This window comes from Salvelinus fontinalis, chromosome 40 (assembly GCF_029448725.1).
Source record: "Salvelinus fontinalis isolate EN_2023a chromosome 40, ASM2944872v1, whole genome shotgun sequence".
Classification (NCBI taxonomy): Eukaryota; Metazoa; Chordata; class Actinopteri; order Salmoniformes; family Salmonidae; genus Salvelinus; species Salvelinus fontinalis.
The window spans coordinates 11,675,408-11,697,247 of record NC_074704.1 but is presented as its reverse complement, the minus strand read 5'-3'; the positions used below and the strand labels follow the sequence as shown (position 1 = coordinate 11,697,247).

At 43.4% G+C, this 21,840-nt stretch overlaps 1 protein-coding gene across 1 annotated transcript; it reads right to left on the bottom strand.

Annotated features, from left to right (window-relative positions):
• Positions 1-1,945: 1,945 nt before the first annotated feature.
• Positions 1,946-21,466, bottom strand: LOC129839380 (E3 ubiquitin-protein ligase TRIM35-like). The gene is made up of 8 exons (XM_055906786.1): positions 20,444-21,466; positions 9,528-9,623; positions 9,127-9,363; positions 9,004-9,026; positions 8,522-8,640; positions 8,246-8,430; positions 6,077-6,262; positions 1,946-5,776 (listed from the first exon to the last, which is right to left on the bottom strand). The coding sequence occupies exons 1-8, from the start codon at positions 20,696-20,698 to the stop codon at positions 5,213-5,215; spliced, it is 1,665 nt and encodes a 554-aa protein (XP_055762761.1). The 5' UTR covers positions 20,699-21,466; the 3' UTR covers positions 1,946-5,212.
• Between the last annotated feature and the right edge of the window lie 374 nt (positions 21,467-21,840).

Below are 21,840 nucleotides of genomic sequence, written 5' to 3'. Positions count from 1 at the left end.
ATTCATAGACAGTTAGTGTATAGACAGTTAGTGTATAGACAGTTAGTGTATAGACAGTCAGTGTATGGACAGTCAGTGTATAGACAGTCATTCATAGACAGTTAGTGTATAGACAGTTAGTGTATAGACAGTTAGTGTATAGACAGTCAGTGTATAGACAGTCATTCATAGACAGTTAGTGTATAGACAGTCAGTGTATAGACAGTTAGTGTATAGACAGTCAGTGTATAGACAGTTAGTGTATAGACAGTTAGTGTATAGACAGTTAGTGTATAGACAGTCAGTGTATAGACAGTTAGTGTATAGACAGTCAGTCATTCATAGACAGTTAGTGCACTAGACCAGAGCCCTATTCCCTATATACAGTAGTGCACTACTTTAGACCAGAGCCCTATTCCCTATATACAGTAGTGCACTACTTTAGACCAGAGCCCTATTCCTTACACACAGTAGCGCACTACTTTAGACCAGAGCCCTATTCCCTACATACAGTAGTGCAGTACTTTAGACCAGAGCCCTATTCCCTACACACAGTAGTGCACTATTTTGGCCAGAGCCCTATGCCCTACATACAGTAGTGCAGTACTTTAGACCAGAGCCCTATTCCCTACACACAGTAGTGCACTACTTTAGACCAGAGCCCTATTCCCTATATACAGTAGTGCACTACTTTAGACCAGAGCCCTATTCCTTACACACAGTAGCGCACTACTTTAGACCAGAGCCCTATTCCCTACATACAGTAGTGCAGTACTTTAGACCAGAGCCCTATTCCCTACACACAGTAGTGCACTACTTTAGACCAGAGCCCTATGCCCTACACACAGTAGTGCACTACTTTAGACCAGAGCCCTATTCCCTACACACAGTAGTGCACTACTTTAGACCAGAGCCCTATTCCCTACATACAGTAGTGCACTACTTTAGACCAGAGCCCGATTCCCTACACACAGTAGTGCACTACTTTAGACCAGAGCCCTATTCCCTACATACAGTAGTGCACTACTTTAGACCAGAGCCCTATTCCCTACACACAGTAGTCCACTACTTTAGACCAGAGCCCTATTCCCTACATACAGTAGTGCACTACTTTAGACCAGAGCCCTATTCCCTACATACAGTAGTGCACTACTTTAGACCAGAGCCCTATTCCCTACATACAGTAGTGCACTACTTTAGACCAGAGCCCTATTCCCTACATACAGTAGTGCACTACTTTAGACCAGCGCCCTATTCCCTACACACAGTAGTGCACTACTTTAGACCAGAGCCCTATTCCCTACATACAGTAGTGCACTACTTTAGACCAGAGCCCTATTCCCTACACACAGTAGTGCACTACTTTAGACCAGAGCCCTATTCCCTACATACAGTAGTGCACTACTTTAGACCAGAGCCCTATTCCCTACACACAGTAGTGCACTACTTTAGACCAGAGCCCTATTCCCTGCATACAGTAGTGCACTACTTTAGACCAGAGCCCTATTCCCTACATACAGTAGTGCACTACTTCTGAACTTAGCCCATAGGGAATAGGGTATAATTTGGGACAAACATTATATTCTGTGTTAGCTGTGCTTGTGAGACACTACACTGCACTTCACTGTAGCGTCTAGTAGTTGGTTATCTATTGTCTTCAGGTTGGGGGGAGAATTATGAATTTGATGTGAGTAAATGTTTGTGTAAAAAAAGTGACCATTTAATGGGATGTATTCATTTTGGTGTGAATATGTCATAGTGTTTGTATGTGTGGCAGGTAGCCTAGTGGTTAGAGCGTTGGGCCTGTAACCGAAAAGTTGCTGGATCAAATCGCCAAAGTCAAAATCTGTTGTTCTGCCCTTGAACAAGGCAGTTGTTTGTTCCCCAGTAGGCCGTCATTGTAAATAATAATTTGTTCTTAACTGACTCGCCTAGTTCAAAAACATTTTTTATCACTTAAACAGTATCATTCTTTATTTGTTCTTTATTCAAAACACATTACATTGGGAGAACAGATGCTTCATTACCTCCACTATAATACACTGTGTATTACAACATTACCTCCACTATAATACACTGTGTATTACTACATTACCTCCACTATAATACACTGTGTATTACCGGTACAACATTACCTCCACTATAATACACTGTGTGTTACAACAAAACCTCCACTATAATACACTGTGTGTTACAACAATACCTCCACTATAATACACTGTGTATTACAACATTACCTCCACTATAATACACTGTGTATTACAACATTACCTCCACTATAATACACTGTGTATTACCGGTACAACATTACCTCCACTATAATACACTGTGTATTACTACATTACCTCCACTATAATACACTGTGTGTTACAACAATACCTCCACTATAATACACTGTGTATTACAACATTACCTCCACTATAATACACTGTGTATTACTACATTACCTCCACTATAATACAGTGTGTTACAACATTACCTCCACTATAATACACCGTGTATTACAACATTACCTCCACTATAATACACGGTGTATTACAACATTACCTCCACTATAATACACTGTGTATTACAACATTACCTCCACTATAATACACTGTGTTTTACAACATTACCTCCACTATAATACACTGTGTATTACAACATTACCTCCACTATAATACACTGTGTATTACAACATTACCTCCACTATAATACACTGTGTTTTACAACATTACCTCCACTATAATACACTGTGTATTACAACATTACCTCCACTATAATACACTGTGTATTACAACATTACCTCCACTATAATACACTGTGTATTACAACATTACCTCCACTATAATACACTGTGTATTACAACATTACCTCCACTATAATACACTGTGTATTACCGGTACAACATTACCTCCACTATAATACACTGTGTATTACTACATTACCTCCACTATAATACACTGTGTATTATAACATTACCTCCACTATAATACACTGTGTATTACCGGTACAACATTACCTCCACTATAATACACTGTGTTTTACAACATTACCTCCACTATAATACACTGTGTATTACAACATTACCTCCACTATAATACACTGTGTATTACAACATTACCTCCACTATAATACACTGTGTATTACAACATTACCTCCACTATAATACACTGTATATTACAACATTACCTCCACTATAATACACTGTGTATTACAACATTACCTCCACTATAATACACTGTGTTTTACAACATTACCTCCACTATAATACACTGTGTTACAACATTACCTCCACTATAATACACTGTGTATTACCGGTACAACATTACCTCCACTATAATACACTGTGTATTACAACATTACCTCCACTATAATACACTGTGTATTACAACATACCTCCACTATAATACACTGTGTATTACAACATTACCTCCACTATAATACACTGTGTATTACAACATTACCTCCACTATAATACACTGTGTATTACAACATTACCTCCACTATAATACACTGTGTATTACAACATTACCTCCACTATAATACACTGTGTATTACCGGTACAACATTACCTCCACTATAATACACTGTGTATTACAACATTACCTCCACTATAATACACCTTGTATTACAACAATACCTCCACTATAATACACTGTGTATTACAACATTACCTCCACTATAATACACTGTGTATTACCGGTACAACATTACCTCCACTATAATACACCTTGTATTACAACATTACCTCCACTATAATACACTGTGTATTACAACATTACCTCCACTATAATACACCTTGTATTACAACAATACCTCCACTATAATACACTGTGTATTACAACATTACCTCCACTATAATACACTGTGTATTACAACATTACCTCCACTATAATACACTGTGTATTACAACATTACCTCCACTATAATACACTGTGTATTACAACATTACCTCCACTATAATACACCGTGTGTTACAACATTACCTCCACTATAATACACTGTGTATTACTACATTACCTCCACTATAATACACCGTGTATTACAACATTACCTCCACTATAATACACTGTGTTACAACATTACCTCCACTACAATACACTGTGTATTACAACATTACCTCCACTATAATACACTGTGTATTACAACATTACCTCCACTATAATACACTGTGTATTACTACATTACCTCCACTATAATACACTGTGTTTTACAACATTACCTCCACTATAATACACTGTATATTACTACATTACCTCCACTATAATACACTGTGTATTACAACATCACACAAAAATGCCTGTAAGAGATATCAAATAGTGTGTGTTAGGTGATATAGTCAATGACAGCAGATCTAGGAGATCTAGTCTGTGGAGGTAGGGGGATCTAGTCTGTGGAGGTAGGGGATCTAGTCTGTGGAGGTAGGAGATCTAGTCTGTGGAGGTAGGGGATCTAGTCTGTGGAGGTAGGGGATCTAGTCTGTGGAGGTAGGGGATCTAGTCTGTGGAGGTAAGAGATCTAGTCTGTGGAGGTAAGAGATCTAGTCTGTGGAGGTAGGGGATCTAGTCTGTGGAGATAGGGGGATCTAGTCTGTGGAGGTAGGGGATCTAGTCTGTGGAGGTAGGGGATCTAGTCAATGACAGCAGATCTAGGAGATCTAGTCTGTGGAGGTAGGGGATCCAGTCTGTGGAGGTAGGATATCTACTCTATGGAGGTAGGGGATCTAGTTTGTGGGGAGGGGAGATCTAGTCTATGGAGGTAGGGGATCTAGTCTATGGAGGTAGGGGATCTAGTCTGTGGAGGTAGGAGATCTAGTCTGTGGAGGTAGGAGATCTAGTCTGTGGAGGTAGAAGATCTAGTCTATGGAGGTAGGGGATCTAGTCTGTGGAGGTAGGATATCTAGTCTGTGGAGGTAGGGGATCTAGTCTGTGGAGGTAGGGGATCTAGTCTGTGGAGGTATGGGATCTAGTCTGTGGAGGTAGGGAATCTAGTCTGTGGAGGTAGGGAATCTAGTCTGTGGAGGTAGGGAATCTAGTCTGTGGAGGTAGGGAATCTAGTCTGTGGAGATAGGAGATCTTGTCTGTGGAGGTAGGGGATCTAGTCTGTGGAGGTAGAAGATCTAGTCTGTGGAGGTACGGGATCTAGTCTGTGTTGGGTGATCTCTTGTGTGTTGGATGATCTGGGCTGGGCTGCAGGGCAACTTGATCTCTGTGTTGTTGCTTGTGGATCTCTCAGTGGATCTCTCAGTGGATCACTCAGTGGATTCTGTCCTCCTGACCTGGACTAGCGGCCTATCCTTCGTGATGTGGTAGCTTCCATTGGATCTGGTGTTTTTGATCTGCTTCTGAACAGTGGATCCAGTCTGTGGGATCTTTCCCTTTCCGGTGGATTTAGTCTTTGGGATCCGGCCCATCCTTTGAGCGGATCCGGTGTTTGACGTTTTGTCAGGGCAGCTTGTCTCTTGGTTCTGGTCAGTGGTTGAGATCTTGGGAGATCCTGTCATTGGGATCTGGGCTTCGACAGGGGATCCGGTTTCTGTCAGCTCGCTGTCATCAGTGGATCTAGTCTTGGTATCCTCTCCCTCATTGGATGATCCGTCGTGTGGGATCTGGTCTCCATCGTCATCCCCAGGGATAGGATCTAGCTCTATCTCCACACACACTCTCTGGGGTAACACCACTAGCCAGCACTTAGAACAGCTGCTCTGAAAGTACGGATACAGCGTCTCTGTGAAGCGGTGCGTGAAGGCGAACAGGAGTTTGTCCCTCATCGCGTCCCAGAATTCCACCTGACCGTTCTCCCAATCCAGAAACACCTAAAGAAATAACATAAAACGTCATTGTCCATTAGGCACTAAACGGAAATTGGTTATTTTTTCTTGTAGCCCTTCAGGCGAGAGGAGAAGATGGATTATCTGTAACAAATGATCAATGAAGAATAAAGGAAATCTGTTGTTGGCGCTCTGTCTTACAGGGTAAAACTACAGAAACAGAAGACTAAGTTAGACACACAGGGTCAACAGTTAATTCACTAAATCTATTTCATTCTATTCTACTACTTGTGGGTGTGCCTCCCCCTCTCTCAAGTACACCCTCTTAGCTAACTATTGCCCCACCTTGATCCTGTGAAAGGGGCGGGACCAGTCCAGAGGGAGGGTGGTACAGGGTGTGGTCATGGCACGGTACGTCCCATTCCGTAGGCTGAGGGTCCATAGCCCCTCCTCCGGACATGCCTCAAACTCCTCCCTCCTACGCACCGATTGGCTGGCCACACCAACTGTCCAGTTGCTGCTCTCTCCAACCTTGTAGCAGGATAAATGTGTTATTATTATACTCATGTATAGTTAAAATTATATTTTGAATTGTACCGACAAAAGTAACATTCCTGAAAGACAGATATATATATAATATTCCTCCAATAAAGAACCTCCATCAGAGTGTGTGTTTATGGGCCCTGGTCAAAAGCACCAAGAACCTCCATCAGTGTGTGTTTATGGGCCCTGGTCAAAAGCACCAAGAACCTATATCAGTGTGTGTTTATGGGCCCTGGTCAAAAGCACCAAGAACCTATATCAGTGTGTGTTTATGGGCCCTGGTCAAAAGCACCAAGAACCTATATCAGTGTGTGTTTATGGGCCCTGGTCAAAAGCACCAAGAACCTCCATCAGTGTGTGTGTTTATGGGCCCTGGTCAAAAGCAACAAGAACCTCCATCAGTGTGTGTTTATGGGCCCTGGTCAAAAGCACCAAGAACCTATATCAGTGTGTGTTTATGGGCCCTGGTCAAAAGCACCAAGAACCTCCATCAGTGTGTGTATATGGGCCCTGGTCAAAAGCACCAAGAACCTATATCAGTGTGTGTTTATGGGCCCTGGTCAAAAGCACCAAGAACCTCCATCAGTGTGTGTGTATGGGCCCTGGTCAAAAGCAACAAGAACCTCCATCAGTGTGTGTGTTTATGGGCCCTGGTCAAAAGCACCAAGAACCTCCATCAGTGTGTGTGTATGGGCCCTGGTCAAAAGCAACAAGAACCTCCGTCAGTGTGTGTGTATGGGCCCTGGTCAAAAGCAACAAGAACCTCCGCCAGTGTGTGTGTATGGGCCCTGGTCAAAAGCACCAAGAACCTCCGTCAGTGTGTGTGTATGGGCCCTGGTCAAAAGCACCAAGAACCTCCATCAGTGTGTGTTTATGGGCCCTGGTCAAAAGCACCAAGAACCTCCGTCAGTGTGTGTGTATGGGCCCTGGTCAAAAGCACCAAGAACCTCCATCAGTGTGTGTGTATGGGCCCTGGTCAAAAGCAACAAGAACCTCCGTCAGTGTGTGTGTATGGGCCCTGGTCAAAAGCAACAAGAACCTCCGTCAGTGTGTGTGTATGGGCCCTGGTCAAAAGCAACAAGAACCTCCGCCAGTGTGTGTGTATGGGCCCTGGTCAAAAGCACCAAGAACCTCCGTCAGTGTGTGTGTATGGGCCCTGGTCAAAAGCACCAAGAACCCCCATCAGTGTGTGTTTATGGGCCCTGGTTAAAAGCACCAAGAACCTCCGTCAGTGTGTGTGTATGGGCCCTGGTCCAAAGCACCAAGAACCTATATCAGTGTGTGTTTATGGGCCCTGGTCAAAAGCACCAAGAACCTCCATCAGTGTGTTTATGGGCCCTGGTCAAAAGCACCAAGAACCTATATCAGAGTGTGTTTATGGGCCCTGGTCAAAAGCAACAAGAACCTCCATCAGAGTGTGTTTATGGGCCCTGGTCAAAAGCACCAAATAGTGAACAGTGTGCCATTCGTAACCCATCCTCAGTCAGTGAGTGTGTATAGTGAACAGTGTGCCATTTGTAACCCATCCTCAGTCAGTGAGTGTGTAGTGAACAGTGTGCCATTCATAACCCATCCTCAGTCAGTGAGTGTGTAGTGAACAGTGTGCCATTCATAACCCATCCTCAGTCAGTGAGTGTGTAGTGAACAGTGTGCCATTCATAACCCATCCTCAGTCAGTGAGTGTGTAGTGAACAGTGTGCCATTTGTAACCCATCCTCAGTCAGTGAGTGTATAGTGAACAGTGTGCCATTCATAACCCATCCTCAGTCAGTGAGTGTGTAGTGAACAGTGTGCCATTCATAACCCATCCTCAGTCAGTGAGTGTGTAGTGAACAGTGTGCCATTCATAACCCATCCTCAGTCAGTGAGTGTGTAGTGAACAGTGTGCCATTTGTAACCCATCCTCAGTCAGTGAGTGTATAGTGAACAGTGTGCCATTCATAACCCATCCTCAGTCAGTGAGTGCCCCACCTCTACGGTCCAGCAGTGGGTGCCGGCGCTGAATCCTTCCCAGCCCAGAGTGCAGTCGATCGGGTCAAATCTCTCCGGGTTAGCGGGCTGGATCTGGATCCTCTCCTTTCCCAGCTGGACAGAGGTTAGCCCAGGGGAGAGGACCAGAGATGGGCAGGACGTGGTCGGGTCCAGGGTTACCGGAGCTGGAAGGGAGGGGTTGGGGGAAGAGGGGGACCGGGGGAGGGAAAGTGAGAGATAGGACACACACCACTCCGTCCCTCCCCCCAGACTCACTGTAAGGGGCTATGTGCAGCATGTTGTTCCAGACGATGTAGAGGAGGTTAGTCAGGTGTTTGGACACGTCTATCAGAGGACCACACACCTCCTCTGGCTCCTCATGACTCTGCCACGTCCTACACACACACACACACACACAAACTGTATTCTGTTACAGGGCTCTGTGTGTGTCTGTGTGTGATTTGTGCCAAAAAATAAAACAAAAAGAGAAGCACAGAGAGAGAGAGAGAGAGAGAGAGAGAGAGATAAACAGAGAGCGAGAGAGAGAGAGAGAGAGAGAGAGAGAGAGAGAGAGAGAGAGAAACAGAGAGAGAGAGAGAGAGAGAAACAGAGAGAGAGAGAGAGAGAGAGATAGAGAGAGATAAACAGAGAGAGAGAGAGAGAGAGAGAGAGAGAGAGAGAGAGAGAGAGAGAGAGAGAGAGAGAGAGAGAGAGAGAGAGAGAGAGAGAGAGAGAGAGAGAGAGGAGAGTCTGCATACCTCTTTACTGTCTCCTGGTAATTCTGGAAGACAAAGCAATGTCTTACCACATTTATGCCAATGCACAGTATGCCATCACACGCACGCATGCACGCACACACACGCGCACACACACACACACACCTGCAGAAAGGCGATGTCATCTCTGTCTTCCTTCATCTCTTCCTCGATCTCTCGGATGGTTTTAGCCAGCAGCTCCATCTCTTTCCCCAATCTCTCTCTCTTCTCCTTCATCACTCTATTCCTCTCCTCCTCTTCCTCCCTCAGCCTGGCTAGCCTGGCCTCCTCCTCCTCTCTCAGGAACTGGTGCAGCTTCTCAAACTCCTCCTTTATCTGTCTCTCTGTCTGCTGGGCATGGCTCTGGGGGAGGGAGGAACGGAGTGGGGAGGCAGGGAGAGAGGGTGCACAGATCTGATAACTTTGTGACAGCTGATTTGTGACAACTCATGTAAAAGGGGCTTTATAAATACATTGATTGTTTAATTGTGATTGATTCATTGACAGACCGACAATGCAAGTCGTACCTGGTTGTGTTGGGAGGCGTGTTCAAAGATCCGTGTAACCTTCTCAAACCTCCTGCTCTTCCCTAGCAGCTTCCCCAGTGAAGAGTTCAGCTCCCCCTGGTGGGCAGTAGGAAGAATGACAACCAGCGTATCACAATACAATAGATGTAAACTTTATTTTTCATTCTTTATGTTTGTTTCCATAAAAGCCCATTGGGTCTGGTGTTGAACATTTGCTAGTAATACTTCAGTGCATCAGACGATTGTTGTTCAATGTGTCAATGTGTTTGTCCCCAATCCAAATAAATCAAATGTAAAAAAAATACAAAGGTGATTGACTATGATAAAAACTTTATCTACCTCCCCAATGCAAAATAGTTTAAAAAATGTCAACATACATTTTGTGGAAAAGAGATGTTAGTATGTTTCTTAAGGACGCAGCATACTCAGGGGAGAACGATTCCCTCTCATTGAAGCCACGGAAAGTCAAGGCCGATCGCGGTACTGCAGACGTTGTTAGCAGAAAACAGGATCCCTCATTATAGGAATGGGGAAATGGCAAACACCCACCCCCCCCACAAAAAAAAATCGAATACAATCATAGTACCAATAATTGCTTCTAATACACCAGATGTATGTCCTTTAACCGACTATTTTAAAATCTAACTGGCAGCCTGCAGTACCCCGGTCGGCCTTCAACTTCAGTTCCTCAGAGGGGGCAGCACTGAGCTAGCCTGCAACGTCACTTCCTGGAGTAGCTCAAACTGAGCGTGTCATGCGCCATTGACTCTTCCTATAGGAATGAATGGAGTCACGTGATCGATGGTTTTGTCCATTCTTTATACAGCCATTGACCCATGCTGGATTGTTGACAAAATGACAGCAGGACAGATGACTGTTCCATTTGACCATGGGGCGCCTCCCTCAACGATTTCGCACAGTCACTTGACCGGGCAGTACAGTACAGCGTTTCTCAACCATTTCTGTACCAGTGACTGGCGAGACACGGTCCTTCTCTTTTCTAACCAGCTCATGTTTAAAACTAATACAATATGGAAAAACACCACTGGAGATCAGTGGAGGCTGTCATGGGACTCGTCTGAAGGTAACCGATTTAAATCATGTATGGGAGTTTTGTGCCAACAACTAAAGGGGTTAAATATTTGTCCCCAACTTTTTTTGACTTCTGAGCTTGCTTATATATCCTAGATACAGTGAGTTCGGAAAGTATTCAGACCCCTTGACTTTTTCCACATTTTGTTACATTCCAGCCTTATTCTAAAAATGATTTTTTATTTTTATTTTAAATCCCCTCATCAATCTATACACATACCCCATAATGACATCACAATACCCCATAAAGACAAAGCAGAAACAGGTTTTTAGAAATGTTTACTCATTTATTAAAATAAAAAAAACCTGAAATATTACATTTACATAAGTATTCAGACCCTTTACTCAGTACTTTGTTGAAGCACCTTTGGCAGCGATTACAACCTTGAGTCTTCTTGGGTATGATGATACAAGCTTGGCACACCTGTATTTGGGAAGTTGCTCCCATTTTTCTCTGCAGATCCTCTCAAGCTCTGTCAGGTTGGATGGGGAGCGTTGCTGCACAGCTATGTTCATGTCTCGGATGGCGAATTCGCCCCTGGCTTCTATCCTGTATGTGTTATTTCTTTTTCAGGTTCCCTAACTGACTAGAAGTATGTCCGCACTGGGAGCCTTCTCCTCCTGTGTGTGTATTGTCTCATGCTTTTTTAGGTTCCCTAAACGGGTAAATGTCTTTTCACAATGAGAGCAGTGATAGGTCTTTTTTTCTGTGTGTGTTCTCTCGTGATATTTAAAGCCCCCTAACTGGGTAAAAGTCTTTCCACACAGGGAGCATTGGTACGGCTTTTCTCCTGTGTGTGTCCTCTCGTGTGTTTTCAGGTTCCATAACCAGGTAAAACCCTTTCCACACTGGGAACACCGGAAAGGCTTCTCTCCTGTGTGTGTTCTCTCATGCTCTTTCAGATGCGATGACTGGTTAAATTTCTTGTCACAATGGGAGCAATGAAAAGGCTTTTCTCCTGTGTGGGTCCTCTCGTGCTCTTTCAGCTTTGATAACCATTTAAAACTCTTTCCGCACTGGGAGCAGTGGTTTGCCTTCTCTCCCTGTGTGAGTATTCTTTCATTATTTTTCAGGTTCCCTAACTGGGTAAATGTCTTTCCATTCTGAGAGCAGTGGTAGGTATTTTTTTCTCTGTGTGTCCGCTCATGATATTGAAAGCCCCCTAACTGGGTAAAAGTTTTTCCACAAATGGCACATTGGTAAGGCTTTTCTCCAGTGTGTGTTCTCTCGTGCTCTTTCAGCTTTGATAACCAGGTAAAAGTCTTTCCACAGTGGGAGCAGTGGTGTGGTCTCACTGGTTTGGGTGTCTCTGGGTCTGGTTCCCCTGAGGGACTCTTCCCGCTGTCAGAGGGAAAGTCTGGCCTCTCTCCTGCCAAAGACAAACAGAGTATTTAGTTCAACAGAAATGAAACCTCCACATGATTAAACCTTCTTCCTATGAGGTTTAATCCAGACTAGATCCCAAACGGTACATTTGGATCCTGGATGCTGATTGGTTGACAGCTGTTAGTCATCCACAATAATCCACAGGTAATGCCTGTTAAAGGGATATTTCAGAATTTTCACAATATCTACTTCCCCAGAGTCAGATGAACTCATGGATACCATTTGTATGTCTATGCGTGCAGTTTGACGTAAGTTTCTAACTAGCCGTAGCGCAATTGCTAACTATCGTTAGCATAATCACTGGTAGTCTATAGTATCTGCTAGCATGCTAGCAGAAACTAACTGTAACTTCCTTCATACTTGACACAGAGACATAAAAATGGTATTCACCAGTTCATCTGCCTCTAGGGAAGTAGATAAAGGGCCTCGTTGATAAAATCCTGATGCATCGCTTTAATAGTTCCATTTGAATTATCCCTATGCATCCACTGTCCCATAGCCCAGCCTGGCAATTCATAAACTAATCTCATTTTTACCCCATGCTTCTTGCCTAACATTTGGTTTGTAACAGAGGGGAATTGTATAAACCTTGCCATCTGTAAGACCCAATAAAATATCCGATGTGCAGAACGGAATCACAGATTCCAGACATTAAAACAGAATTCAGCAATATTAGAAAATGTATTTATCATAGTAGGAAATCAACTAAATGTATTGAACTAATTAAAAATGTATTGATTTGCTAAAGATTATGATAAGACATGAACATAATTGGTCCGTACATCGATCAACATGCATAAGTGAATGGTATTTTCCTTCATTATACTGATCAATGTCCCACAACTAACACGGTCTACTGCACAATTCCCCAGCACAGGTTGGAAATATCAGTTGTAATTAGTTGACTATCTTCTATTATATTTATTCTTGCAGAATCCTGTTTCTCTCTCATTTAATTGTGTACTGTTGTTGCACTGTCCAGAGATAAACTTGTAACGAAGCATCTTATTGCCGGTGTAGGCCGTCATTGTAAATAAGAATTTGTTCTTAACTGACTTGCCTAGTTAAAGGTTAAATAAAAAATTAATGGCACTGTTTACCCCGTCGTTCATCATGTGTATATAACAAATAAACAAAGGTGAACTTGATGCGACTGTGTTAGCTTTAGTTGGCGAGCTAGCAAGGGAAAAGAAAATTAGACTGCCAGCATAGAAACAATTTCTGTTTAGAATGGACAACCAGTGTGGTTGGCTAGAAACTATGCTTACAGAAGCTTTCGTCTCTCAACCTCAGAAGTAGGACAGACCGTCTTACCTGATAACTAAAAAACTATTAACACCATTGAGATTTTAAAAACAAATGAAGTAAATCATGTTTTAAAAAATATGAATTTTGCTCTCGTGGGCAAACTGCAGAGTTTGTGCCGCTGTTAAAGCGTGTACACCGCTGACAGAGATGAACAATAATGACTGTCTACAATAAATCATTAAAATACTGAGAGAAATTTGGGAAATTATATTATTTTATACTAATTACAATTGCTCAGAGAAAGAGATTTTGTTTAACAAATAATGACACATTCTCCAAAAGGAAGGGGTTAAAATTATGGACATCTCGGTTTTCAATTCCTGAAATGGACACCTCTGTTCTCAATACCACTGGTGGGCGTGGCCAAAGAGCTCTATTTTGATGTCATCTGACCAAAGCACCGATTCCAATACAAGTGCCAATGCTGGTTAAGAACTCCAGGCGTTTACATGTATTGAATGACATGAAGACAGAGCCGTTTGGCCACGTACGCCAGCGGTGGGTTAGGCGTCGAAATTAGAATGCATGAGCAGAAAATAACCCCATAGCTACTGTAAAATATGGTGGTGGATATTTGATGTTATGGGGCTGTTTTGCTTCTACTGGTCCTGGGTCCTTTGTTAAGGTCAACGGCATCATGTCCTGGTATGACATCATATCACATATTACCAGGACATTTAAGCCAGAAACCTTGTTGCCTCGGCCAGGAGGCTGACACTTGGCTGCAAGTGGATCTTCCAGCAAGACAATAACTCCAAGCGTATATCAACATCTGAAAATACATGTAGAATTGGCCACAAAAACCTAAAATGTTTCAATTCATCTCAATGACTTGAAAGCTATTGAAAACCTGTGGTTTGAATCTTTTTGTCTCTTATGGACTATAAGAGACAAAAAGATTTCAAACATCTGGAAGGTTTCTGTACGGAGGAATAGTCCAAGATTCCTCCCAATAACACATTTTAGAAACACATTATAGAAACAGGTTCAATGCCGTTATTCTCACAATGTGAGGTATTGAAAAGTAATGAAAACAGAGGTGTCCAAAATTTTGACCCAAAACTTTTTTGCAAATAAAATGAAAAATAACATTTTATTTGTCACAGGCACCGAATACAACAGGTGTAGACCTTACATTAAAATGCTGACTTACAAGCCCTTAACAACAATGCAGGTTTAAGAAAATACCAACAAATAAAAATTAAGAGATAAGAATAACAAATAATTAAAGTGCAGTAGTAAATAACAATAGCGGGGCGATATACAGGGGGTACCAGTACAGAGTCAATGTGGAGGCTATATACAGGGGGTACCAGTACAGAGTCAATGTGGAGGCTATATACAGGGGGTACCAGTACAGAGTCAATGTGGAGGCTATATACAGGGGGTACCGGTACAGAGTCAATGTGGAGGCTATATACAGGGGGTACCAGTACAGAGTCAATGTGGAGGCTATATACAGGGGGTACCGGTACAGAGTCAATGTGGAGGCTATATACAGGGGGTACCGGTACAGAGTCAATGTGGAGGCTATATACAGGGGGTACCGGTACAGAGTCAATGTGGAGGCTAAGTACAGGGGGTACCGGTACAGAGTCAATGTGGAGGCTATATACAGGGGGTACCGGTACAGAGTCAATGTGGAGGCGATATACAGGGGTACCGGTACAGAGTCAATGTGGAGGCTATATACAGGGGGTACCGGTACAGAGTCAATGTGGAGGCTATATACAGGGGGTACCGGTACAGAGTCAATGTGGAGGCTATATACAGGGGGTACCGGTACAGAGTCAATGTGGAGGCGATATACAGGGGTACCAGTACAGAGTCAATGTGGAGGCTATATACAGGGGGTACCGGTACAGAGTCAATGTGGAGGCTATATACAGGGGGTACCGGTACAGAGTCAATGTGGAGGCTATATACAGGGGGTACCGGTACAGAGTCAATGTGGAGGCTATATACAGGGGGTACCGGTACAGAGTCAATGTGAAGGCTATATACAGGGGGTACCGGTACAGAGTCCATGTGGAAGCTATATACAGGGGGTACCGGTACAGAGTCAATGTGGAGGCTATATACAGGGGGTACCGGTACAGAGTCCATGTGGAGGCTATATACAGGGGGTACCGGTACAGAGTCAATGTGGAGGCTATATACAGGGGGTACCGGTACAGAGTCAATGTGGAGGCTATATACAGGGGGTACCGGTACAGAGTCAATGTGGAGGCTATATACAGGGGGTACCGGTACAGAGTCAATGTGGAGGCTATATACAGGGGGTACCGGTACAGAGTCAATGTGGAGGCTATATACAGGGGGTACCGGTACAGAGTCAATGTGGAGGCTATATACAGGGGGTACCGGTACAGAGTCAATGTGGAGGCTATATACAGGGGGTACCGGTACAGAGTCAATGTGGAGGCTATATACAGGGGTACCGGTACAGAGTCAATGTGGAGGCTATATACAGGGGGTACCGGTACAGAGTCAATGTGGAGGCTATATACAGGGGGTACCGGTACAGAGTCAATGTGGAGGCTATATACAGGGGTACCGGTACAGAGTCAATGTGGAGGCTATATACAGGGGGTACCGGTACAGAGTCAATGTGGAGGCTATATACAGGGGTACCGGTACAGAGTCAAAGTGGAGACTATATACAGGTGTACCGGTACAGAGTCAATGTGGAGACTATATACAGGGGGTACCGGTACAGAGTCAATGTGGAGGCTATATACAGGGGGTACCGGTACAGAGTCAATGTGGAGGCTATATACAGGGGGTACCGGTACAGAGTCAATGTGGAGGCTATATACAGGGGGTACCGGTACAGAGTCAATGTGGAGGCTATATACAGGGGTACCGGTACAGAGTCAATGTGGAGGCTATATACAGGGGGTACCGGTACAGAGTCAATGTGGAGGCTATATACAGGGGTACCGGTACAGAGTCAATGTGGAGGCTATATACAGGGAGTACCGGTACAGAGTCAATGTGGAGGCTATATACAGGGGGTACCGGTACCAAGTCAATGTGGAGGCCATATACAGGGGGTACCGGTACAGAGTCAATGTGGAGGCTATATACAGGGGGTACCGGTACAGAGTCAATGTGCGGGGGCACGGGTGTTGAGGTAATATGTACATAGAGGTATTAAAGTGACTATGCATAGATAATAACAGAGAGTAGCAGCCATGTAGAAGAGGGGTGGGGGGGCTGGGCAATGCAAATAGTCTGGGTAGCCATTTGATTAGCTGTTCAGGAGTCGTATGGCTTGTGGGTAGAAGCTGTTTAGAAGCCTCTTGGACCTAGACTTGGCGCTCCGGTACATACTACCTTTGAGAAATATAATTCCTCCCCCTTGTGAGCATAGACTATAGGCTAGCTCAGTATTTGAATAATGTATTGTTTTCTTCATCAACCGTCAAGGACTTGATCATGACTCTCAGTTCCATTATGTTACACAGAATTTCATTCTTTTACTTTTAGATGTGTGTGTTTTATTGTTGTTGTGAATAGTTAGATATTACTGCACTGTTGGAGCTAGAAACACAAGCATTTCGCTACACCCGCAATAACATCTGCTAAATATGTGTATGTGACCAATAACATCTGCTAAATATGTGTATGTGAACAATAACATCTGCTAAATATGTGTATGTGACCAACAACATCTGCTAAATATGTGTATGTGACCAATAACATCTGCTAAATATGTGTATGTGACCAATAACATCTGCTAAATCTGCTAAATATGTGACCAATAACATCTGCTAAATATGTGACCAATTACATCTGCTAAATATGTGTACGTGACCAATACCATCTGCTAAATATGTGTATGTGACCAATAACATCTGCTAAATATGTGTATGTGACCAATAACATCTGCTAAATATGTGTACGTGACCAATAACATCTGCTAAATATGTGTACGTGACCAATAACATCTGCTAAATATGTGTACGTGACCAATAACATCTGTTAAATATGTGTATGTGACCAATAACATCTGCTAAATATGTGTATGTGACCAATAACATCTGCTAAATATGTGTATGTGACCAATAACATGTGATAAGAGTCATTGGACGAAGGCGTCTTCTGTACGGGGGAGTTTTGTTATTAAGAGGCCAGATGCTCGGTCTGAACATTAACACGCATCCCTTGAGGTACCGTTTTGGAAGCATGAGGACCTTATTTTTCATCAGCAAGTAAAATGAAAAAAGGTTACAGTGACACACCTTTATAGAGAGAGAGTATTTCCTCATTGTATCTGTAACATTATGGTGTTAGTGACAGCTTTATGCCATTGAGGCTATCTCCATTTTGAAGTAGTCCATTTTCTTCTTTACGATTGGCTGATCCCTCCTGATGACCCGGTTGGACATGACTCCAACTGGGTCACCAGGAGGGCTCAGCCAATGAAGTTGGAAGTCCCACCCAGTTGACTACATTAAAATGATGGAAGCCTTCAATGAAGCTGCCCATGCTAGTACATTATTTTGGCTACTAGAGGCCTCTATCATTCACTATGGTTATAACAATTAAAACAGTGTACAGCAGAGGAGGCTGGTTGGAGGAGCTATAGGAGGACGGGCTCATTGTAATGGCTGGAATGGAACCGGAGTTGAACATGGTTTCTATATGTTTAATACCGTTCCATATATTCCATTCCAGCCATTACAATGAGCCTGTCCTCCTATAGATCCCCCCACCAGCCTTCTCTGGTGTACAGTGAGTGTAAATTTAGCATTTGGTTAATTATCTTGATGTGATATGAAAGTAGAGGGATTTATGATTCTAGAACTGTACCCTCAATAGAGAACCGATTCACGTTTAGACTGAGTTTTTGGCTGTTTTGGCTGCCAGAGCCAATTCGCCTCTAAACAGAACATTACAGACTCCTTCAGTTCATTATTATCACCCCACTAGTTACTTACCGGTGTTCATCAGATCTCCAGTTTTTTCCTCATTTTCCAATGTGACAGTAACCTCCTCCTGCTGCTTCACTCTAAAAACGACATCCCCCTCTTCCTCCTCCTCCTTCTCTTTCACTCTGAGCGCGTCTGTATCTCCTTTCACTGTGACGTCCTCCTCTTCCTCCTCTTCTTTCACGACAATATTAAGCCACAGACCCTTTTTCTCCGTCCAGCAGACCTCCTGCTTTTTGGCGGTGGGGGAGTTGTTTAGTGAGCTCATGGTCGGTGATGTTAGTTAGCTAGTTAGTTAGCATAAACAACTAGCCTAGTGCTAACTTAACCAGTCAGCTAGATGACTAACAACGTAAATATGAAATTAAACGGGGTAACTAGTAGATCTGAAAGACGTGTGTTTCAAACACAGCAACTTCCCATTCAACGAAACCGTCTAAAGAGCTGCAATGTTCCGGCTATGTTGGCTAGCAAGCTACGGAGGTGACTGACGAGCTCCTTCTACTTCTTCGGGGTTTATCTGCGGGTGGCAGTCAAGGGGTAATGATGCATTACCGCCACCTACTGTACTGGAGTGTGGGCCAGAGACCGGGAGAAATGAAAACCTGTCGGCCTTTAAAAAAAATAATACAAAGATTGGAGACTCTATAATTATGTTCTACTTAGTATTATCTTTAAACAGTGGTTTAGTGGCAGCTTTTTTTAGTTGCCGGTGCACAAAAAATAATAATAAATGGTGTCATAATTTCTTACACATATTGACTTGAAGAAATGTTTATATTTGTATACCCTCAAACACCAAATTAGACCTACCTACTTTCAAAATATGCCATCATCACTGTCAGTCGTGAATGATATTCTCTATGATCTGTGATTTAAAAAAAATGCTTCTATGTGACATCACAGGGTGGGATTAAAAGTAAGAAAAACAGTGATTTTCAAAACCTGAAAGTAGTTTCTAGTCAGAGGGGGGAGGGTATGTTCTTGCTCCCCAGGTCACCAGGAATATCATTATGTTTGAAAATCACTGTTTGGAAAATGTGTCAACTTTTGATGATGTCATCAATAGAGATGTTTTACGTCATTTTTGTTCTTCTGCAAAATGTAGAAATGTGCTGTTTTCACATAGACACTGGTATTGTGCTGGAAGGAGATTTGATTTAATTTGATTTTTTGAGATAATGAAAATGAAGTTGTAAAGTGATCGAATTGCACAAAAAAAACTATCTACTGAAGATATAGAACTTTCAAAATACAGAAAGTGTCACAGTGTGATGTGTTTTGCTTCACACATTTTGAAAGTTCTTGCCAACTTGATTGATGACCTGCAAAACATTTTGGGACTGTTCCAACAGTCCCAAAATAGACCCCCACACTGGCCCATTTTAAGGGCCCCCACACTGGCCCATTTTAAGGGCCTCCACACTGGCGTGTGTTGTGTGTGTGTGTGTGTGTGTGTGTGTGTATTGTGTGTGTGTGTGTGTTTGTGTGTGGCCTCATAGACTAGGTCATGTTACTCTACGCGTCAGTTAAGTGTCAAAGCACATGGAGACTGGAACCGAAATAACACTTCATGAGTCAAACACGTACAGGTGTAGGATCTTAATTTTCATCACTCTTTTGTTGCTGAGAGTTTTCCTGCACCACATACAATGCAGATGAGCTTCATGATTTAAATCAATTCACTGAAAACCTGCAGCAAAACACACGGTTAAATTATCAGTATCACACTTCATGTAGCCTCATATTAGCCAGCTAATAGCCTAACCACCGATCAAGCAACATTATGGACTGAACGTTCAAATCCTGTTGCTGCAGGATTATTTTGCTGCGACAATACTGGTCAAATTACGCTGCTACATCTGTATGTATGTGGCATGGTAACAATAACAGAGTGGATTGCAAAACATACAGTGCAAACCACACACACTATCTTATGTAGCTGCACAGATATGCCACATCAAATAAAAGTATCTGCTAAATGGCAGATACTCGATGAACAGATATTTAAATGCGAAGTTACATCATGTAGGGGTGTAGGTAGCTTGTAGACATGTCTGTCTGTCTGTCTGTCTGTCTGTCTGTCTGTCTGTCTGTGTGCTTGTCTGTCTGTGTGCTTGTCTGTCTGCCCGTCTGTCTGTGTGCCTGCCTGCCTGTCTGTCTGTCCGTCTGTCCGTCAATCCATCTCTTACCTTACAGTCAGGTACAGCCTCCGTTATGGGGTAGACTCTGTGCCCCTCGTGGGTCTCAGTCAGTCCACACTGACTGCACACTGGCTCCAGGTCATCCACACAGAACAAGGTAAACTTCTCTCCATGCTCCCGGCACAGCTCTGGATCTCCAGGGGGAAGGACGAAGCCCTCTGCCCCAGGGAGAAGGGCCTTGAGCGGGGTGGAACCCCCTGAGAGGGACCCTAATGCTCGAGGTTCTAGTCTGAGAGCCGCCATGGATTATTTTTCTGAGCAAGAGTGCAAGAAGGTAGAGAGAGGAACGAAAAGGGGAGGAGAGAAAGAGAGAGGGAGGGAGGGAAAGAGAGTGAGCGAGAGATATATATATAGAGAGAGAGAGAGAGTGTGAAAGAGGAAGACAGTTGTGAGAGAGAGCGGGAGGGAGAGGGAGAAGAGGGAGAGAGAAAGGGCATGAGAAGAGGGAAAGAGAGCGAGGGGGGGAGGGCAGGGAAAGCGTAGAGAGAGCGAGAGCGAGAGGGAGGGGATATTGGTATTTTGTCTTTGTGTGTGCGTATGCATGTGTTTGTGTGTGTGTATGGGTGTGTATGTGTGTGTTTGTATGTGTGTTTGAGTGTGTGTGTCTATATCAGTACCTGTGTGATAACTCCATGAACTGAATGCTAGATGTATGTGTGATAACTCCGTGAACTGAATGCTAGATGTACGTCTGATAACTCCATGAACTGAATAATAGATGTATGTGTGATAACTCCATGAACTGAATACTAGATGTATGTGTGATAACTCCATGAACTGAATGCTAGATGTATGGCTGATAACTCCATGAACTGAATGCTAGATGTACATCTGATAACTCCATGAACTGAATGCTAGATGCATGTCTGATAACTCCATGAACTGAATGCTAGATGTATGTGTACCATAGAGGTTAACTTTAGTATCTGAACTCTTTCAAGTTCTTTGAGCTTTCACTTTAGCCTACATGTGCCAGATGGGCGGGGTTTACCTTTTTGGGTCTATTCTATTGGTCCTCCCTCCTTCTTCTCTCCCTCTCCCTCTCCCTCTCCCTCTCCCTCTCCCTCTCCCTCTCCCTCTCCCTCTCTCTCTCTCTCTCTCTCTCTCTCTCTCTCTCTCTCTCTCTCTCTCTCTCTCTCTCTCTCTCTCTCTCTCTCTCTATATATATATATATATATTTCTCCTACTCTCTCTCATCAGACACACCAAGCCTAGGGCCCCAATCCTTACCACGTCTGTGGTTGGTATCTACGGTTCAAATCCTACATTAAGCAGGGAACATGGAAGCTGAACCTCACATGCACACATAACTGGAGACTCAGACGGACACTCATGCTTGATTTAATGCTTCATTAAATGCTTCTTCGGGTTACGAGCGAACATAT

Bases quoted from the DNA above. Each gene is read 5' to 3' on its own strand.
- LOC129839380 (XM_055906786.1), bottom strand. From the start codon at position 20,698: ATGGCGGCTCTCAGACTAGAACCTCGAGCATTAGGGTCCCTCTCAGGG. The intron at 9,624-20,443 runs GTAAGAGATGGA...ACTGCCCACCAG, and splicing joins AGGCTGTACCTGACTGTAAG to GGGGAGCTGAACTCTTCACT. The intron at 6,263-8,245 runs GTGGGGCACTCA...TCCTGCTACAAG, and splicing joins CCCACTGCTGGACCGTAGAG to GTTGGAGAGAGCAGCAACTG.